The 20812-nt window shown below is 48.4% G+C and overlaps 1 protein-coding gene across 1 annotated transcript in view; it reads left to right on the top strand.

The window, feature by feature from the left end:
- Window positions 1-20812, top strand: part of CUL2 (cullin 2) — a 537998-nt gene that overhangs the window by 135346 nt on the left and 381840 nt on the right. The window contains exons 3-4 of the mRNA XM_085631872.1: window positions 12773-12875; window positions 16741-16835. Coding sequence (XP_085487998.1) covers window positions 12773-12875; window positions 16741-16835 — 198 coding nt within the window. The remainder of the gene's footprint in view (window positions 1-12772; window positions 12876-16740; window positions 16836-20812) is intronic.

Genomic DNA, 20812 nt, shown 5'->3' with positions numbered 1-20812 from the left:
CAAGTGAGGCACCATTTTTACCGGGAGACCTGGGGGAACGCTGGGTGGTGGGAAATTTGTGTGAGCCTGGTGATGCCTCAACTTTCCCACACAAAAATGTGTGAAAAAAGTGATTTTTTTTTTCAGCTAAAATTGAGGTTTGCAGGGGATTCTGGGTAAGGAAACCTTGGGGGATCCACGCAAGCCATACCTCACTGGAAGCCCCCGGGTGTCTAGTTTTCAGAAATGTGTGGGTTTGGTAGGTTTCCCTAGATAGCTGCTGAGCCCCGGGCCAAAAACTCTTGGGACCCCCCATGCAAAACCAGGTTGGTTTGTGATAGGTAATTTGATGTCGCCTCAATAGGTTTTTGGCCCTTGCCTGTTGCGGGTCCTTGACCCACCCACGCAAGTGAGGTACCATTTTTGTCGGGAGACCTGGGGGAACGCTGCGTGGGAGGAAATTTGTGGATCTACCGCCGAGATTCCAGAACTTTCCCACACAGAAATTTGCGAAAAAAGTGCATTTTTAGGAACGTAGGAAAACGTTAGGGGACCCACGCAAGCCATACCTCGCTGGACTTCCCCGGGAGTCTAGTTTTCAGAAATGTGTGGGTTTGGTAGGTTTCCCTATGTGCCGGCTGCGCTAGGGCCCAAAATCCACAGGTAGGCATATTGCTAAAAACAACTCCGTGCCTAGTTCGCTTTCTGACACCCGGGGGGGAGGTATCGGGGGGAGGGGGTTGCCCCGATATGCCCCCAAGGGGGCAGAAACACTGTGGCTATTTTTTTGGGGGGTGGGGGCATTGGTATGCCCATTCTGGGCAGCGCCCACGCATAAAAAAAGCCAGCGTAATCGTTGGCGTCTAGTGGGCTTTTTGCCCCCTCCCCCCAGGTGGGCAGATTGAGGGCTTACTGCCCCTATCTGCCCCCCAGGGGGGGACAAAGTCCACTAAACGCCAGGGAGTTTTTTGGGCAAATTTTAATTTGGGTGGGGGTTGCCCAAAACTGGCATGCCAATGCCCCCACCCTAATTAAAATTTGCCTAAAAAAGTCCCTGGCGTCTAGTGGGCTTTTTGCCCCCCGGAGGGGCAGATTGGGGGCTACTGCCCGATCTGTCCCCCGGGGGGGGCAGGATGGCTGTAATTTTTGCAGGGAGGGGGTGGGGGCATGGGCATGCCCGTTTTGGGCAACCCCCACCCTAATTCAAATTTGCCACAAAAAAAATCCCTGGCGTCTAGTGGGCTTTTTGCCCCCCCCCCCCGGTGGGGCAGATTGGGGGCTAATGTCCCCATCTGCCCACCAGGGGGGGCAGGAAGGCTGTTATTTTTGTGGGCGGGGAGTGGGGGCGTGGGCTTGCCCATTTTGGGAGCCCCCACCTTAATTCAAATTTGCCCCCCAACAATCCCTGGTATCTTGTGGGCTTTTTTGCCCCCCCAGCGGGGCAGATTGGGGGCTAATGTCCCCATCTGCCCACCAGGGGGGGCAGGAAGGCTGTTATTTTTGTGGGCGGGGAGTGGGGGCGTGGGCATGCCCATTTTGGGAGCCCCCACCTTAATTCAAATTTGCCCCCCAAAAATCCTTGGTGTCTTGTGGGCTTTTTGCCCCCCCCCCCTCCCCCGCAAGGCAGATTGGGGGCTACTGCCAGTCCACTAGACGCCAGGGAGTTTTTGGGGGCAAATTTGAATTAGGGTGGGGGCTGCCCAAAACGGGCTTGCCAATGTCCCCGCCCTAATTAAAATTTGCCAAACAAAATCTCTGGCGTCTAGTGGGCTTTTTGCCCCTCCGGGGGAGGGGGCAGATTGGGGGCTACTGCCCCATCTGCCCCCAAGGGGGGGGCAGGAATGCTGTTATCTCCAAGCAGGGCTCCACTGGAGATGGGTACCATTGGAAAGGGGAGATTCTCCCCTTTCCAATGATACCTCTCCCCTCTTTCTATGTGCCCGGGGGGCTGACATAGCCCCCTGAGCACATAGAAAGTGAAACTGAAATGAGCCTAAAGGCTCATTTTAGTTTCGGTTTCTGTGCAATGAAGACAGCGCGACGTGCGCGCTGATCTTCATTGCACAGAAACCAGGGAGGGGGCCAAGGTCAAAGGGATTAAATAGACATCCCTCTGCTGTCTGCAGCAGAGGGATTTCGTGCCCTGGCCTCATGACGGAATGGTTCCGTCAGGAGCATCGAAGGGGTTAATGGAGGTCTGTGTGACTAATGTCTTCAATGTACACTGCAGGCAGCAGTGTTCACAATTCAGATCGAGTCGGTATTGTAGATGACGCAGTCCTGTAGGTAAAGACATTGCTGCAGTGCGCTCTGTCCGCACCATGCATACGCGTCATCGCAGGCTCCGCACACGCTTTTTCTTGCTTCACATACGACACACTGTGTAGCTCAAGTCCACCTTACGTAGCTGTGGGTCTTTCCTGACCGCTCTCTCTGGCCTACACTGCAGACAGCAGTGTTCACAATTGAGATAGAGTCGCTATTGCAGATGATGCAGTGTTGATGGCAACAGACATTGCTGCTAGTACGGCCCACTCGCAGCACGCTTCATCGCTGGCTGTGCACATGCTGAATGCATTTGATGTGGCTATCTGAGTGCACTAGAACTGCTGGATCCTTTATGATTCAATCTTTTTGTGTATTATTTCAGATCTATTGCCTGTGTCTGAATATAGCACAAGTTGTGGTTCTTTTCCGATAGACTTTTTTCTTTATTATTTTACATCTATCGTCCCTACCTTACTGCAGCACAAACTATTGACTCTTTTATTATTGAATCTATGTGTGTGATCCAATAATTACTGTTGTAGTTGATGCTAGCAGCAACCATTCTCTGAGGGCTGCTTTACACTCACCCCACACGCATCCAGCACAGACGTCACTGGATATGTAACCCTGGTAATAAAAAGGAGTCGAGCGCACGTGCCCGTACCCAGTTCCACAATCTATCTGTGTCAGTGTGTTCATTATCTATGGATGATAGTGCCCCTGGGCCGTACCACATAACATTGTGCTGTGGATAGCGTATGCAACCACGTTACCTCTGGCAGTAGGGAAAACTTCGGCTATGTAAGTTTTAGGTGTGTGCCTATCACAGGTGGAAGGCTACTTTACAGACCATGAATATTGACGAAGATGATGGTTGCATGTTGTGTGTAGTGTAAGATATGTGTATATAGCAAAACGTTTTCAAAAAGGCTCTCCAAGCAGAAGAGGTGTGTCTCATCAAATGCTGTAGGGAGAATGGCGAAAATGGGTGGCGTTTTCCAACTCGTAGAATGGGAAATGTTATGAACCAATCAAATGCTTTTTTTTTTAAGGTCACATGGCAATCGCGCACTCAGCGCGCAAGGAGACCGCACCCGACGCGATTTTGAGAAAATCTATTTACTATAATATAAGTTTATTACAGTTAGAAATATACTTATGTTTAAAATATTTTAGATTATTGCTTGCTCTCATATACACTTTAAAGTTATGTAGATATAGTTTTGAGACATACAAAAAAAATGAGGGAATGGCGTACCCGGCGCGACACCATACGTCTATGACGTAACACAGCCATGGCAGCATGCAGTCATCGCATACGCAACGCGCAGCGGGTGCGACCCCATACGTACATGACGTAATGCGCGCCTTGGTATTGTGTACCCGTCGCATACCAAAGTAGCAGCTGGCGCGACCTCATACGTATATGTTCAGCGGATACGAAATGCGCATCATTTCAATATGGCGGATAGCAATCGCGTGCTGATAGAGCTTGGTAGACTACCAGTACGGGACTCTAGTTTTCTCAGAAAAAAAATAATATATAGATTGTTTTTGAAGATCTAAAACATTACATAATTTTTAAAGTTAAAAAAAGGTTTATAGAGTTTCAAAATATTATTTAAAAAAATAGAAAAAATATAGGTTTTATAAATATTAAAATATGAAATTAACATTTATAAAACCTTTAAAATTCACTGAAAAAACCATAGGTTTTACAGACGTTATAATTAGGAATTAGCATTTTTTTAAAAACCTTAGAAATTCACTGAAAAAAACATAGGTTTCAGGTACGTTCTAGTTAGTTGGACATTTCACTCATAGAAAACCATAGACATTCTCCTGTTATAGTTAGTTGAGCTAACTATAACTCGCGCCCCCGCAATGCACTGCTGATGACGTCACATATTACATCATTCATGACATGGTCAGTGACATCACTGATGACATCTCAAATGACATCATCCACGTGAAAATCTGATGCACCTCATCAGTCCCTAATATAATAGTTGATAGACCCACTCTAAAATAGAGACTAATATTTTAAAAACCATGAACACACCAATACCAGTTAGTACATATCCACTCACTAATTCCTAGGTCTACGCACACATTCATTCATTCAGCCATACAGTCACTCATACATACAGTCAGCCATCAATACAGCATTATCATATCCAGTCACATATCTATACAGACACTCGCACACCGCCTCTCAATGATAGTTATTCACACATGTAGTCAGTAATGGAAATAATCAATCACAGTTTTATTTACTCACCTGTACAGTTACGCATATACCACCTCACTTATTTAAACCTATACTAACACATACTTCCACTCTAATACAATAACTAATACAAGCACACACTGATCCATACAGGCACTCTCACAATCACTCAGTCTCACATATAGTCATTTATACACTCCAACACTAATTTATACTGCCTTTCACATATGCAGTTACTCGCACATATACCACTGAGGCATCCATTCACTCACCAATACACTCATACACACACTCGCCGAGCCATACAGCCCTTCCCAGATATAGACTTGAACACATATACCCAGTGAATTATCCACTCACACATCTATGCTCAGAGTCATAGCCCCCACCCATCCACACAGACACTCAGGCACCCATACAGATACTCAGACAACCAATCAATACCCATATAGATTCTCATTTAACTGCTAACCAATGCATGCAATCGCTTACACACCAACTGACAACCTAAACTGTGTGAATGCCTGTATCAGTCGCTCACACATGCATTAAGTAAGACCCAATGAATCAGTCAGTTACACACCTACTTAATCATCCATCCTGACTCTTATACACCCATTCATTCTTTAATACACCTTAGCATATATATCTAAAACCGATTTACATTTTATAGAAACACATAGTCACTGGATGATCTCATCAGTGATTTCATTTGAGATATCATTAGTGATGTCACTGACCATGTCATGAATGATGTAATATGTGACGTCATCAACAGTGCATTGCGGGGGCGCAAGTTACAGTTAGCTCAACTAACTATAACAGGGGAATTTCTATGGTTTTCTCTGAGTGAAATGTCCAACTAACTATAACGTCCCTGAAATCTATTTTTTTTTCAGTGAATTTCTAAGGTTTTTTTAAATGCTAATTCCTAACTATAACGTCAGTAAAACCTATGGTTTTTTCAGTGAATATATATATATCTGCCAAACAAGTGCATTAATTTTTTTTTTTTTTTTGTTTTTAAATAATTCTTAAGCAAGTTTTTTTTTTTTTTTACAAATTATTCTTATGCAAAGTATTTTGTTTGTTATGTGTGTTAAGTAACATGTCAATGTAAGCTTTTTTCTGCGTCAATCTGCCCCATAGTGAAAACTTTAGTATTTGTGAAAGACCAAGATGAATATGAAACTTCTATAGATCGTTGTTTATTATTCAACTTTGAACATGCTGTGTGCTATTTTATACTCCTGTTTGTAATTTGTCTGTGGGTGAAATTGGCTGCTTCAATTGGTAAGACTGGGAGTGGTGGACTTCTGGGCGAGGCAGCTTTGATAATTGGGTGATCACTAGACTCCTCTACTCCTAAATCATCCCTATTATTGAAGCAATCGGTTTCTCAAACTAATGAAGTCAGTCACTTCTCATCTAAGGTTATGGTCACCACATATTAGAGAGTCTGATATTAAAGATCTGAAAGAAACACGTTCGTTAGATTCCTTACCTTAGAATATCCCCAGGCGTCCGACTGTATCGGGAAAGATTTTTCGTCAGCAGTACCCTTGCGCGTCGGTAGGCGTCGTCTGCGACTCCGCGTCAGTCGTCGGCATTGTGATCGCCGGGATGACGTCGTCGGAGTACTTAGACGCCGCCCTCGCGCGCTGACGTCAGTTCTTATTCTTTTTTCCGCGCCAGTAAGCGCAGATCCGGGAAGAGCATACCCTTTAGTCACTTTTTGGCTAACTTTTCGGACTTTTTTGGTCTATTCTTTCGAGTCGCCCTCGACTCCTGGTGCCGGTAGGGATGCCCGGGTTCAAGCCGTGTGACGCCTGTCACCGACTGATGTCGGTTACCGACCACCACTGTCGGTGTCTCTACTGCCTTGGGGCCGACCATGATGACCAGTCGTGCCCCGATTGCCGTGCCTTGACCTCGAAGGCTAGACGGGAGCGGTCCCGCAAGCTCCTCGAGATCCAGCAGTCTGCTCTGCGCTGCTCAAGGTCTCTGTCGAGGAGGAGGTCGAGGGACCGGTCGCGGACCCGAAGTCATCACCGCTCGTCTGGTTCGCAGTCCTCGCATTCAGGTAAGTCGAGGCACAGTAAGAAGTCGAAGAAGCGACATTGCTCTTCTGACTCCCCTCGCCGGTCGCGCAACTCGGCTGAGGGTTTGGGTGGCACCACCCACGCGGCTCCATCGGAGCCGCAGGAATCGCATCCGGCCCCATACCCTCCGGTCCCTGGGCCTAATGCGACTTCGGGCGAGATTCGGGACTTCCTCGTGGCCATGAGTAGTGTCGCTCCGCTGTCGAGTCTTGCCGGCGCGCCTTCGGGACCCACACGCCGGACTGGGAGGCCTAGCGAGCCGGCGGATTCGGCACAGTCGTCTACTTCGGTCCCGACGTCGCAGGTCCCCTTGGGATCCAGGCCTGGATCCCGGTAGACGCTGGTTGACCTTACGACCCCTCCGCCGGCGCCAACCCCTATGGTGCCGCCCCCGGCGCTGTCTTCAGACGACGCCGTCCCCAGTTTCAGTCCGGGTCCGGCGTTTCATCTACCACCCGGCTCCGTCCTTTCTACCTGTCTACCAGGAGACGGATGACGGGGAGGACTGGGAGTGGTCTGAGGACCCTCTGGCACAGCAGTGCCAGTTAAGTCAGGACTGGGCAGACGAGCTGGGGGATGCCAGTGGTCTCGATACTTCGCCTGACACTGGCTTCATCTCTCCTCCTTCTGTGGCTACGGAGGAGGGTGCAACCTTTTCTGTGATGCTGCGCAGGGCTGCCGAGGCCCTTCACCTGGAGCTCCCTGCAGCGGCTGTGAGGACTAACCTCCTCACTGAGGTGCTTCAACCGCCAGTAAGCTCTTTGGAGCCTCTACTGCAGTTCAATGAGGCCCTCACTGACGTTCTGATGGGCACTTGGTCCAAGCCCTCCACAGTCACTCCTGTGGACCGGAACGTGGCCCGGCGCCACTGCCCTGCCCCGGGTGACCCCAGCTTTCTGTCAGTGCACCCTACCCCTGAGAGTCTGGTTATCCAGGCCTCTACGTCCCAGACCGCCTTCCCGTCCGCTCCTCCGGATCGGGAATCCAAAAGGTTGGAGCAGTTTGGGAAGAAACTGTTTTCCTCCCTCAGTTTGGGTTGCGGTCCATTAATACCGCGTGCCTTTTGGACCGTTATACCCACTCCTTGTGGGATAAGGTGGCGGACGTGCTGCCCCAGTGTCCGGAGGAGGCCCGGACACGGCTCGCCCAGGTTCTGGCTGAGGGGCGGGATGCAGCACGGTACTCCATTCGATGTGGGCTTGACACCACGGACTCGCTAGGTAGAGCGATTGCGACGACGGTGGCGATTCGTTGTCATGCCTGGCTGAGATCCACTAATTTTTCAGGGGATGTCCAGACCACACTCATGGACATGCCCTTCGATGGCCGTCGCCTGTTTGGCGACAAAGCGGATAGTGCGCTGGAGCGCTTTAAGGACTCCAGGGCTACGGCCAAGTCCTTGGGCCTCTCTGCCCCGTGCTCGCAAACTTCCGCTTTTCACCCCTTTCGTGGCCAAGGAAGGGGCGCCCCCCACGTCCGTCTAGCCACAGACCGCAGAACCAGCCTCAACACGGTCGCGGACGTGGATTCCGCCGCGGCGGAGCAGGGGGACAGAGAGCCGGTCAGTCCACATCTGCTCCCGCAGCATCTGCCTCAAAGCCATCCTAGTCCAACCTTTCAGGCCCATTCCACGCCAGTGGGAGGCAGAGTTCGCCATCACCTGCTCCACTGGCGTACCATCACGTCGGACAGGTGGGTGCTGCAAATCGTCCGAAGGGGCTACTCCCTCCCCTTCGATGGCGACCCCTCCAGCCATGTCACCGCAGTACCACCGCATGTCGGGGATCACTTGCAACTTCTGCAGGAAGAAGTTACGGCCCTCTTGGCCAAGGGGGCCATCGAGCGCGTTCCAGGCCCAGAAGTAGGACGGGGTTGTTACTCCCACTACTTTCTGGTTCCCAAGAAGGGCAAAGGGGGCCTACGCCCTATCTTGGACCTCAGGAGCGTCAACGCCTTTCTCCGGAAGGAGAAGTTCAAGATGCTGACTTTAGCTCAGGTTCTGGCTGCCCTAGACCCTGGAGACTGGATGGTAGCGTTGGACTTGCCGGAAGCTTATTTTCACATCCCCGTCCTGCCGGCCCACCGGCGTTACCTGCGGTTCACGATAGGCCACGAGCACTTTCAGTTTACTGTGCTCCCTTCGGCCTCACTTTTGCCCCATTTGGGTGTTCACGAAAGTGATGGTGGTGGTCGCAGCTCATCTGCGCAGATTAGGGGTTCCAGTCTTCCCCTATCTCGATGACTGGTTGTTGAAGGCGGGATCACGCCAGGCAGTCGTCTCCCACCTCCAGACTACGGCCGACCTCCTGCATTTGCTGGGGTTCTCCATCAGCGTGCCGAAGTCACATCTGAGTCCCTCCCAGAAGCTCCTTTTCATCGGAGCGGTTCTGGACTCGGTGCCGTTTCGGGTCTATCCTCCCGAACAGCGGGTTCGGGATATTCAGGCTCTGATTCCGATCTTTCAGCCTTTATCCCGGGTTTCGGTCAGGATGGTGCTACTGCTGCTGGGTCTGATGGCCTCCTGCTGGTACATCACGCCAGGTGGCGGATGCGGGCTCTGCAGTGGGACCTGAAGTTCCAGTGGGCTCAACATCAGGGCAACCTGTCCGACCACGTCCTGATCTCGGAGGGCACTGCAGACAGTTGCAATGGTGGCTCACAGACGGTGATTGGGTCAGTGGCAGATCCCACTCCCTACCCCAACTGGAGCACGTAGTGGTGACTGATGCGTCCCTCCTGGGATGGGGGTCCACATGGGAGAGGCGATCAGAGGCCTCTGGTCCCGGCTCCATATCAACCTGTTGGAGCTGAGGGCGATCCGGCTTGCACGGAAGTCATTCCTTCCCTCTGTCCGGAGAAGTGTAGTGCAGGTGTTCACGGACAACACCACGCCATGTAGTATTGCAACAAACAGGGCGGGATGGGGTTGTGGACCCTTTGTCAGGAGGCTCTGCGCCTCTGGACATGGCTGGAACATCAGGGCATCACCCTGGTGGTTCAACACCTGGCGGGCTCTCTGAACGCCAGGGCGGACAAACTCAACTGCTGGTGCATGATGGATCACGAATGGCGTCTGCACTCGGACGTGGCGCAAGGCCTCTTACGGCAATGGGGAGAGCTTTGGTTAGATCTATTCGCCACCGAAGAGAACGCACAATGTCATCAGTTCTGCGCGTTGGAGTTTCCAAGGCGTCACTCGCTCAGAGACGCTTTTCGTCGCGAGTCGAGTTGCGGTCTGTTGTACACCTTTCCGCCTATACCACTTCTGCCCAGAGTGCTGAAGATCAGGCGCGACCGGGCCCAAGTCATCCTTGTGGCTCCGGATTGGGCATGAAGATACTGGTATCCCGAGCTACTCAGTCTGTTAATCGATCCCCCGATACGACTGCCTTTTCAGGAGGACCTTGTGTCGCAGCAGCAAGGGATGGTCCTCCACCCGAACCTGTCCAGCCTCCACCTACATGCGTGGAGATTGAGCGGCGGCAGTTGATGCCATTTGACTTGCCTCCTGAAGTCTGTGATGTCATTCTGGCAGCCAGGCGTCCCTCCACTAAAACGGTATACGCCTGCAGGTGGAACAAATTTGTGATATGGTGCACAGCAAAGGCTGTGGATCCCCTTTTCGCCCCTCTTTTTGAGGTTCTCCTCTTTCTTCTTTCCCTGGCCCAGCAGGGCTCTGCTCTGGGCACCATCAAGGGATATCTTTCAGCTGTTTCTGCCTTCTTACGGCTACCTGATCAGCCTTCTCTTTTCAAGTCCCCTGTTGTAAATCGATTCTTAAAAGGCATTACTCACATGTTTCCTCCTGTCCCTTTCGTAATGCCTCAGTGGGACTTGAATCATGTATTAACCTATCTGATGTGTGCTCCTTTTGAGCCACTCCATAACTGTCCTCTTCGTCTCCTGACTCTCAAGACTGCTTTCCTGGTTGCCATCACCTCTGCCAGAAGAGTGAGTGAGCGAGCTCCAGGCTCTTTCTTCTAAACCTCCTTTCCTCTCTGTCCATCTGGACAAGGTTGTTCTAAGGACTTTCTTCCTAAAGGGGTTACTGCCTTTCACTTCGGCCAGTCTGTTACATTGCCCACCTTCTTTCCGCCTCCGCATCCCTCGAAAGAGGAAGAGAGGCTCCACCGTTTTGACCTAATACGTGCGCTCTCCTTCTATCTGGACCGCACAAAACAGTTCCGGGTGGACGACCAACTCTTTGTTGGCAACGTAGGCGCTAAGAAGGGGAGGGCAGTGCACAAGCGGACCATCTCTCGGTGGGTCATTTTGTGCATTAAGGCCTGTTATTCCTTGGCTAAGAAGGATCCTCCTGTGGGGCTGAGGGCCCATTCCACTCGGGCTACAGCAGCAACTACTGCTTTGGGACGGGAAGTCCCTCTGCAGGACATTTGTCAGGCAGCAACTTGGGCCTTGCTGCACATGTTTGCCAAGCTTTACTGCCTGGACAGCTAAGTCCGGAGAGATGGCTTCTTTGGCTGCTCCGTTCTCCAGGATTTCCTGGTGTGATCTTGGTTCGCAGACCCACCACCGGGGTTGGTATTGCTGGGGTATCTATTCTAAGGTAAGGAATCTAACTAAAGTTACCACCACCGGGGTTGGTATTGCTGGGGTATCTATTCTAAGGTAAGGAATCTAACTAAAGTTACTTACCTTCGGTAACGATATACCTGTAAGAAACATTTGTTAGTTAGATTCCTTACCGCCGCACCCATCCTCCCCGTTCTGCGAACTGATATCTAGGGTTAAGGTCCTCCCTTTCAGGGCCCTAAATTCATGGCACCAGTGTCGGTTTCTTGCATGGCTCTGCGTTCCTGGCGCAGAAAGCTATGTACAAGAACTGACGTCAGCGCGTGAGGGCGGCGTCTAAGTACTCCGACTACATCATCCCGGCGATCTCAACGCCGACGACGGACGCGGAGTCGCAGACGACGCCTACCGACGCGCAAGGTTACTGCTGACAAAACATTTTTCCGCATCCAGCCTGGGGATATTCTAAGGTAAGGAATCTAAATACCTAATGTTTCTTACAGATATATCGTTACCGAAGGTAAGTAACTTGTTCTTTACGGATAGGACATTTTTGGCCCACTTTCGTCATCAGTAGAGACCAAAAGAAAACTCTGACATTAACCTGGTATATAACACAACCATTTGCCTGGCCAGTCTGTTTGGCAGTGCTTAAAGTTTGCCACTATTGGCAATTACTTTCTGATGATTGTCTGTTTTAGAATTGTACACGCAATTGATGGTGGTTATGAAAGTATAGAAAACGCAATTCCAAGATGGCTACTGCCTCTGTTGACTTGCCCATTGCTGGCTAAATTTAAAACCATCGTCAAAGCTGATAGCTGGGAGTAGAGAGCGATGTATGAGAGCTGAGTGAGAGAGCCAAGCCCCACCAGTACTCATTGTCTGAAGGAAGAAGGTAGTGATGAATATTGAGTGAGTGTATGTAGGAGGGCTACGGAGAATGATTGAGAGATTGAGATAGAGATGAGTGGCCAAGGGAAAGATGGACAAGTATGTGATAGAGAAAATAAAGTACGGCAAGAATATCGTATGAGGGCTGGGGGGGACAATAAAGTTTTCTATTGCCAGCAGTGGTAGTATACACCAAATCAATCAAAAATAACAGAGAAACTGAAGAGTTCCAGAGGCAGAGGCAGGGGCAAGCGCAAGAATAATGAAGAAAACTATTCAATGAGAACCATGGAATTGTAATAGCCAAGGAAGCAAAGCTATCATGTGCAAGGTGCAGACCCAAAGCACACTCTTTGTTATGGTATTGGTTACAGTGCTGTGTGTATCGGACATACAGCTAAAAGGATAGTCCTTAAAGAACTGATGTCCTTGAAAATAATTTACATTTTAAGCAGGTTGCTATTTTTACCAACAGTTTGTTGCATGCCCTCACCTTTTCATTTTGACTTTTAAAGTACAGCTCGTAAAGTTTGTTTTTCTTCATGTCCAATGTTCATTCATTTCATAACGGTTTTGATGTCAGGACTGTGCAGTTTGCAAATATTACTGTGGCATTGGGATTGCTTCAAAAAATGTATGACATCAGAGCGAAACGACAAGTATCTTATTCTTTCCTAGGTGCAAATATCTATTTTTGTAAATAAGTAATGTCCTACCTTAAAATGAAACCTTTATTAGGATGTTGAAAACCTTGACAGACCATCAGTGATATTTATGCGTTGTGTGTGGCTTATCCAGAACCACTTGGAGAGCGACTTTATTCAGAGACCAAAGTATTTTTAGAAAATCATGTCCAGCACTTGTACCAGGTAAGGCATTCATATTTGAATATTGTGTACCTACTGCATTCTGTGAAAGTGTTCTTCTAATATTGAATTTAACGTGTTGGCAGGTGCACAGATTCTGGCTTAATTTCAATAGATGAACCATTTTTTCATTATCTTGATTATACTCCAGATGTGATATTGTTCTTTTTATCTGCTAAGTTCATATTTAGCTGTTCCATTTGTTACAAACATGGATGCTACTTGGTGTCAATTTAAGGACTTAGTAGGGTTTGCGTAGGCCGGTTACCTCTAACCCCAGTCAGTGCTGTTCAGTTTTGAAATGGTCACAGTCCATGATGACCTGTTCCTTACATAACATTGTATCTGACTTGAGCCATCCTGATGATTATTGACAAAAAGAGGACAATAGAACAGAATGAGTCTCTTACATTGACGTTAGTTATAACCTTTATCTAGTCACTTTTTTATTGTACTGTTGGTTTAAAATTCTATAAAAATAGGTAATCATCCAAGAGTAGCATTTCCCAGGTATATTGGAACCAAGCTACACCGGACTGCTGAGCCCCAACCAGTGCGAAACCTGTCTTGGGTTGCTTGTGTTCCAGTTCAGGGACGACCTGGTGTGGCTGTTCCTGTTGGTGCAGGGTCAAGACTGATTTGCATATGGCTGGATCCAAACTGAGTTGGTATGCTGGGCAAAAGAAGGATAAGTTGGAGTGATTCCCTGAGCGATTGCCAGTAGTTAGAATAACCTCAAGCAGTGCACTTATTCCTATTGTGTGTTTGATTTACCACCCTAAGTGGCAGGCATATGTCCGGAGATGGGTCTTGTGCTCACTCTGCCACTGAAACCAGGATACACCCGACTGATTAGCCCTTATCACGGTGAAACTGATCTTGGGTTGCTTGTGTAATTTGCAGGGGCCCGCAAGTTTCGTTAAGCCACTGTATGGCTATCCCTTTATTCTTTGAGTTCTCCCTTAACTCTGGGGCCAGATCGGAATGGCCCCACCATACCTCTAATTCATTATTCTAAGTTGCCTTCTTTACCTGCAGTTGTTAATCACACTAAGTCAGACAAGACATGTAGATGCTTCAGGGCCAGAGCCATGGAGGCTGGTCTTTTTCACCTCATCCTACTATTACTCTGCAAACTGGGCCAAAGACAACTACGTTATCACTTCTCAGTGGTAGCGATGGCAAGCAGTGACCGGCTTCTCAGGGAGGTTACTGTATGTGTGTGTGTAGGTGTACAACAGGCTCGGCTTTCCAGAGTAACAGCATGATTGTACAGGCCAGTGCTTATCTTTATTGAAAAATATGTAATGAATTCACATTAGAATTCAATACTATGTGCCACATAAATGGCCCAGCTGTTCAATTCAGCCAGGCTGGAAAAACCTAAGTGTGCATGTGTGTGTTTCGGTCAGCCTGAGATGGCCGGTCAAACACATGTGCGCACTTATGGAGTGCACATGGCACTCCTCCTCCTCCTCTTGTGCCCTACCCTGCCCCTCCCTGAACAAGCTGGCTCAGAGTCAGCAAATGAAAAATAAAACGATGCTAGAACATAGTTTTATTTTTCATTTGCTAGCTCTGAGCCAGGCAGTGGTGCAATGCTCCTCTGCCATTGCGGAGGAGCCGCCCCTGCAGTAGACCTCGTTCTGGTCTCCCACTCACCACTCCTTGTCCTCCACTGATAGGGGAAGATGCACTAGCGACAAGTGTGTAATCCAGCGACTCAACATCTTCTGAGCAGACGCAAGCCATCCGAGATTTCCGGAGGTAGTGGGAGGCATGCGGCGTCCCTCTTCTGGGCACAAGGCACTGGATGGGCCCACAGCCTGACTGGGTGATTCTGCGATTCAGTATGCGGTCTGTTTATGACCACCAGCCGGCAGATGATAGCTGAAATGCTTCAAGGCGCTTTAGTGCAGCAGCAGCTGCTTCATTAGATTTGGTGCACTTCCAGTCAGCGCCCCTGCAGCTGTACAGTCACTGGGGCACACAGTGGCAAGTGCTTTGAAACAGCAGTTTCACTTTTCATGTCGTAGTCCGTGAGACGTGCCACAATACAAGTCTTTTTGTTGCAGCATTAGCACGTGCCTCAAAGTGTGTAACTACCTGGTCCACAGGACGGCCTGCTTGAGCACACTTCATCAGTGCTATGAATCCTCCAATTCAGCGATACTGACTGGTTTATGAACTTGTAGCTTGTCAGTCACACTTCGAGTCTGTCAAAAGTACACACCACACTGAGATCAAATGCTCTTGCCCACACTAGTAGTTCGATCATGCAGGTTTGGCTTGCTTCTCCCCCCAATTCCAGACAGAATCCTCTTAGTCTTCAAGCAAGGAACCTCTTTAATTTCAAGTCAGACTCCAGGTGATTTATCCTCCGCTCTTGGCAGTGGGATGTTAGGAGGACACCAGCCTTGGTTGCGTGCTAGTCCTTTGGGTGCTCTGTGAATGACCCCCCTCCTTAGTCAAAGAGCACTTGAAAATGGAACAGCAAGTGGCAACAATTCTCACTCGTATAAAGCAGCAGACAGGAGATTTATATTCTCAGTCAGCAATTTCAGACCGGGTTTGGATTGGTTCTTCTTTAAGGTGTCCATCTCAGACTGCTTTCCAGTCTTATCCATGCCTAAAATTATGCTTCTCCTAGTAGGGTCTCCTCAAGGTTGGAGTACCCACAACAGAGGCACAAAGAGGTGTGAGCATTCAACACCTGGATATCACAGGTACACCGACATTGATCAGGAAGAGACAAATAAAACACACACACCCCTACACACACCCCTACGCACACCCCTACGCACACCCCTACGCACACCCCTACACACACCCCTACACACACCCCAACCCTACCATCCACCAAATGGCAGTATTTAGGGACACTAATCATTAGCTCTCAGGAACAAAAGATCCCCATTGAATTTCTAAGTGGAGCTTGTCACATCTTAACCAACTGCATTGTCTAGGTCCCTTCCCACCAGTTCCACTGTCTGGGAAAGTTAACTTGCCTCCCTCCTTTGCACCTGAACAGGCCTAGGGCTTTTAGGCTACCTTAATTACTCGAAAATGTGAAGACTGTGATATCAGTGGCTAAATGCATGTTAATTGTTTCAGTGAACTGTTTTTATTATATCGGTCTTTTGGTGAAGATATAAAAGGGAAGTGGAAACTTTTTGCTGGTTGATCTTCATTGGTGTTTAAGGAAATCCTGCAAGCCCTTGAGGACGCACAGCTTTAGATCCCAAAATATGCATGTCAGCAGGGATTTGCTGCTAATGATTTATCCTCATGATAATTAATGAATAAGACGTTCCAACTTTCATTTTGTTCGGCTTTGAGCACTACTGTGTCGTGGACAGTTTCCTCAGTCTCTGTTAGCAGGTTGTGTGCAGTGTTCTATTTGGAATTATTTTTACGAAGCATTTGTCTTCCAGCTCAACAATAAGTGGGCAATACAAATCAGACTATGATAGTGTGTGGATGATGCTCTATAGTGGATTGTCTAACCAAGAACAAATATCACTGTGTTGAGTATCACTGCGGCTGGTATTGTTAAAAGTTATTATAAGATGACAGCAATTTCTTTACGAAAGACATTATAAATATAATGCAGTGTTGACAGATTATACTCTATACTCTTAAGAAAGTAGGGGAGAAACACGTTACAGTTGACATTGTACTTCACTTGGGTCCTGATGCATATTCTGAAAAACAAAAATCTATCCTATCGCAAATTGACCGTTACCTAAAACAATATCGGTAACTGGTGTGTTTCGAAATATAGACCACACTCCATTGTATCTCTAATTGAGTGATTCATGCAGTACTTATACGCTTATCAAAGTGCTTGTTTTTTTCATGTCACTAGAGAGTACTGAATTCTGAAGAGCAAGTATTGGTTATGTATCACCGATATTGGGACGAATATAGTCGAGGAGCAGACTATATGGACTGCTTATACAGGTACTGTAAAAACCAGATAGCCATGATTCTATATGACACTGAATGTTAAATGTGTGTATAGTAAAGCAGAGATTAGCGGTTCTTGATTGTGTGCTAATAACGGTTCCTTGATGCAATTATGGATTTATGTTATCTGCGTCTTTATATGCATATTTAGTTTTGAATGTTCACTTGTTTTAATTACTTTTATATCTACTCTAAGAATAGCTTTTGTAATGTGTCCTTTTCAGTTTAATTATCAGTCCTATAAAAACATCCCTGTTTGCCATTTTCTCTAGGGTCCACAGCTTCGAGGGGCACTCTAGCACTCTAAAATGGAGTGCTAGTTGTTACTTCTAACAGGGCAGGGAATACATGGCATGCGGCAGAAAACTACCCTCACTAGGCCTCCTTGACTGTGCGGTGCAATGTTGATGAGCAGTTGAGGCCTAGCTTTAATTGCCCCATTGCTAAGCGCCATAGTGCAGCACACGGTGATCTAAGTTCTTAACTCTGCATCCTATTGCGGGCAGCCTTGTGGTACAGGCCTCCACTTTCAAGTCAAATGTGGAGTAGTGCAAGTCTTGGTACAGTACAATCCAATGAAAAATTTACTAGTAATCCTGACGGAAAGTTTCAATTCTATTAGGGACATGGAGGTGAGGATTATGCTCAAACTTTCTTTATTCCTTCTCCAGCAGATTTCAACTTTAATCAAGAAAACTAACATTCCCATAAAGTATGTTGTAAAGGTCATCAACAATCCACCAATAGGCAGTCCTTGTGGTCCCCAAGGGCGTGTGCTTCCTGCCTGACTTCCTATTTCTCGACTGCGACCATTTTATCCTGGAGTCCTGTTAGTTTGTCTTGTTACCCTCCAAACCTGGAAGAAGTGGAAAAACAACCAATTACTCCTACTTGAAGGGAAACCCACTGGAAATCACCACCAGACATGATGCGATCGTATCACAGTATGCACATTAATAGAGGCAAACATTATACAACCCCCGCGGGATCACAAACTAAACTACTAGATGATAGTCAAAAGCACATACTTATGCCATACGACCTTGTACCGCCTTAGGGTTCATATACTCCATCTGTTCCGGGTTGGGATCAGGTCTCTCATAGCCTCGGGTGGGAATAATCCTCACCTCCGCGTCCTTAATAGAATTGAAACTTTCCGTCATGATTACTAGAACATTTTTCAATCTATGTCAGGACCGGAGGCAAGGATTATGCTTGTTCAAAGCTGATCAACCACCAACGAAGCCATGTCCATGACTGGCTTAAAGTAATATAGAGACTGATGACCACTCTGCAGCATTTATAATATCCTCTAACCTGGCCCCCAAGGAGAAAGCCTTTGAACCCATAGCTCCCCTCAGTGAATGGGCGCCAGATTGCAAGACATTTTGTACCCGCTTCCTGCATCACCCATCTGAGCCAACGGCATATGATTGGTGGTGTGACTGCCTTGAAAGGCTTCTGTAGAGAGATCAACAACTGGCGTTACCCTGGTGGACTGGTTTCCTCCATCATACTCTTGTATTCCTTGAGGCAGTGAACTCCCTGAGGTGTGAAAAACCTTCCCGAAATGTCTAGGGCTCTAACATCGGACACTCTTTGACATGACACCAGGCACCGGAGCATAGCCAATTTAGCTGACGGCTCCTTACGAGTCAAATATTTGTTTGGGTGCCAAGAGTGGAAAAGGTGTAGAACCTTATTGACGTCCCATAATGACGAGAACCTGGGCTCCGGAGGAAGTGTGAGGCGAATTCCTTGCATTAATTTACAAATCAGCTGATGCTCCCCAACTGGGGCCCCTTGAACCGGGGCATGGCCTGCTGAGATTACTGACCTATAAGAATTGATAGTGTGGTACGCTAGACCTTGTGCCGCTAATGAAGTCAAGAAATTCATAATGGCTATCACTTTGCACCCCATGGAATCTTGGTCATTCCGAAAACACCAACTGACCCATCTGGTCCATGCTGATCTATAGCGCTTGCTTGTGCTGTCAGTCCAAGCTGTTCCCACTAGTCTCTGAGCTTCGATCAATGGACCTGAGATTCTCCAGCGATGCCTGAAATCTGCCACGCCACAAAGGGCATGCGCTCTTGCTGGACTAGAGGATGGGGATTACCCTGGGGGTCCCTCAGAATAAATGGATCCTGGGGTAGTAAGATTGGAGAATCCCAGGAAAGTTCCAGAAGAACTGGAAACCACACTTGAGACTTCCAATAAGGCGTGATCAGCGAGTCTCATCATCGCGAATGGGGGAAAAGCGTACCCCGCCCCCTGGCCCAATCTTGGAGAAAAGCATTGGTCGCCGTAGCAAGAGGTTCGGGTTTCCAACTGAAGAATCGTGGTAGTTGGTGGCCTAGACGGGAAGCAAAGAGATCTTTCGTACGAGCCCCACAAGTTGTGGAGTCTCTGAAAGTATGGTGGGTGAAGTTGCCACAGGCTGTTGCCCGACCAGCTCCTGGAGCACTAGTCTGCTATCACGTTGGAAGCTCCTGGGAGATACTCTGCTGTCACCGAGATGTTTTGGGAGAGACACAACGTCCAAAGGTCCTTGGCCAGGTCCGCCAGGAGCTTGGACTTTGTTCCCCCGAGATGATTGATGTAACAGACCGCCGAGGCATTGTCCATCTTCAAGAGCATGTTGCAAGATACCTTGTCCTTCGTCCAACTCTGGATGGCGAAGGAGCCCGCTATCAGCTCTAGGCAATTGATGTGGAGTTGGCTTTCCTCGGCGGACCACTTTCCTCCTGTATAGGACTTGCCACATCGAGCTTCCCAACCCAATTTGCTGGCGTCGTATTCTATCACTAAGTCTGGATCGTATCCAAAGATGGCTCTGCCATTCCAGCCCTCCATATGATCCAGCCACCATCTCATCTCCATGCGCACTTTAACTGAAATGGGCACCTGGTCGAAATACTGTAGCCCTCTGCGAAGATACAAGGCTTTTAGGCGCTGCAAGGCTCTGTAATAGAGTGGCCCAGGGAAGATCGCCTGAATTGGCCAGGCTAGCAGGCCTACCAACCAAGCTATCTGCCTCAACGAGGTGGATGAGTGCGCTAACATTCTCCTGAGTTCTCTGCGACTCTTGGTCAATTTCCTCGCTCGGAGGCTGAAGGTGCGGGTCACCAATTCTATAACAAACCCCAGGAAGGTCACCTGCTTGGAGGGTATCAGATGTGACTTCTTGGCGTTGATCACAAACCCCAGGTTCTGGAGAAGATCTACCTTCTCCTGCAACAGTTGCAAGAGGTGGCGCGGACATTGCCCTAAGAGCAAATTGTCGTCCAGATGACTGATGAGGCGGGAGCCTTTCGCCCTGAGTGTCTCCTCCACCGGCTTGAGAACTTTGATGAAGCACCACGGGCCGAAGAAGGAACGAAAGGGAGGGTCACGAACTCGTACACCTGATCCTTCCACTGGAACTGCAAAAACCGATTGTGCGGGGGAAAAATAGGGACTGCCAAATACGTGTCCTTCAAGTCCAAGCGTACCACCCAATCGCGAGGTTGGAGGAGATCCCTCAGAAGATGAATGCCCTCCATTTTGAAGTGGCGGTAGGCCAACCATTGATTGAACTTTCTTAGGTTTATCACAGGTCTTTGGCCTCCATCTGTTCTGTCCACAAGAAAAATATTGCTGAGGAACCCTCTGGAATGGAGACATGTCTGTACAATCGCTCCTTTTTTCAGCAGATCTGCCACTTCCTGATCTATAAGGGTGACCTGATCTTGTGCAAAAACCAGTGGGTTGGAGCGAGAAACCTGTACGGGAGAGCCATAGAACTCTATCTGAAACCCCTGTATGGTCTGTAACACCAATGCGTCGGAGGTGATAGATCTCCAGTTGCTTTCGAAAACCGCCAACCTGCCGCCCACCTTTAAATGGGGAAAGGCTCACGTGGTATGGCTGGGGGTTGGCCTCTGGCTGCTTCTCTAGCACCGCGACCTCTGTAACCTCTTCTCGAG

Source organism: Triturus cristatus, chromosome 10, assembly GCF_964204655.1.
Source record: "Triturus cristatus chromosome 10, aTriCri1.1, whole genome shotgun sequence".
Lineage (NCBI taxonomy): Eukaryota > Metazoa > Chordata > Amphibia > Caudata > Salamandridae > Triturus > Triturus cristatus.
Note: the sequence above shows the minus strand (reverse complement) of the source record. Positions and strands in the feature narration are given on the sequence as shown.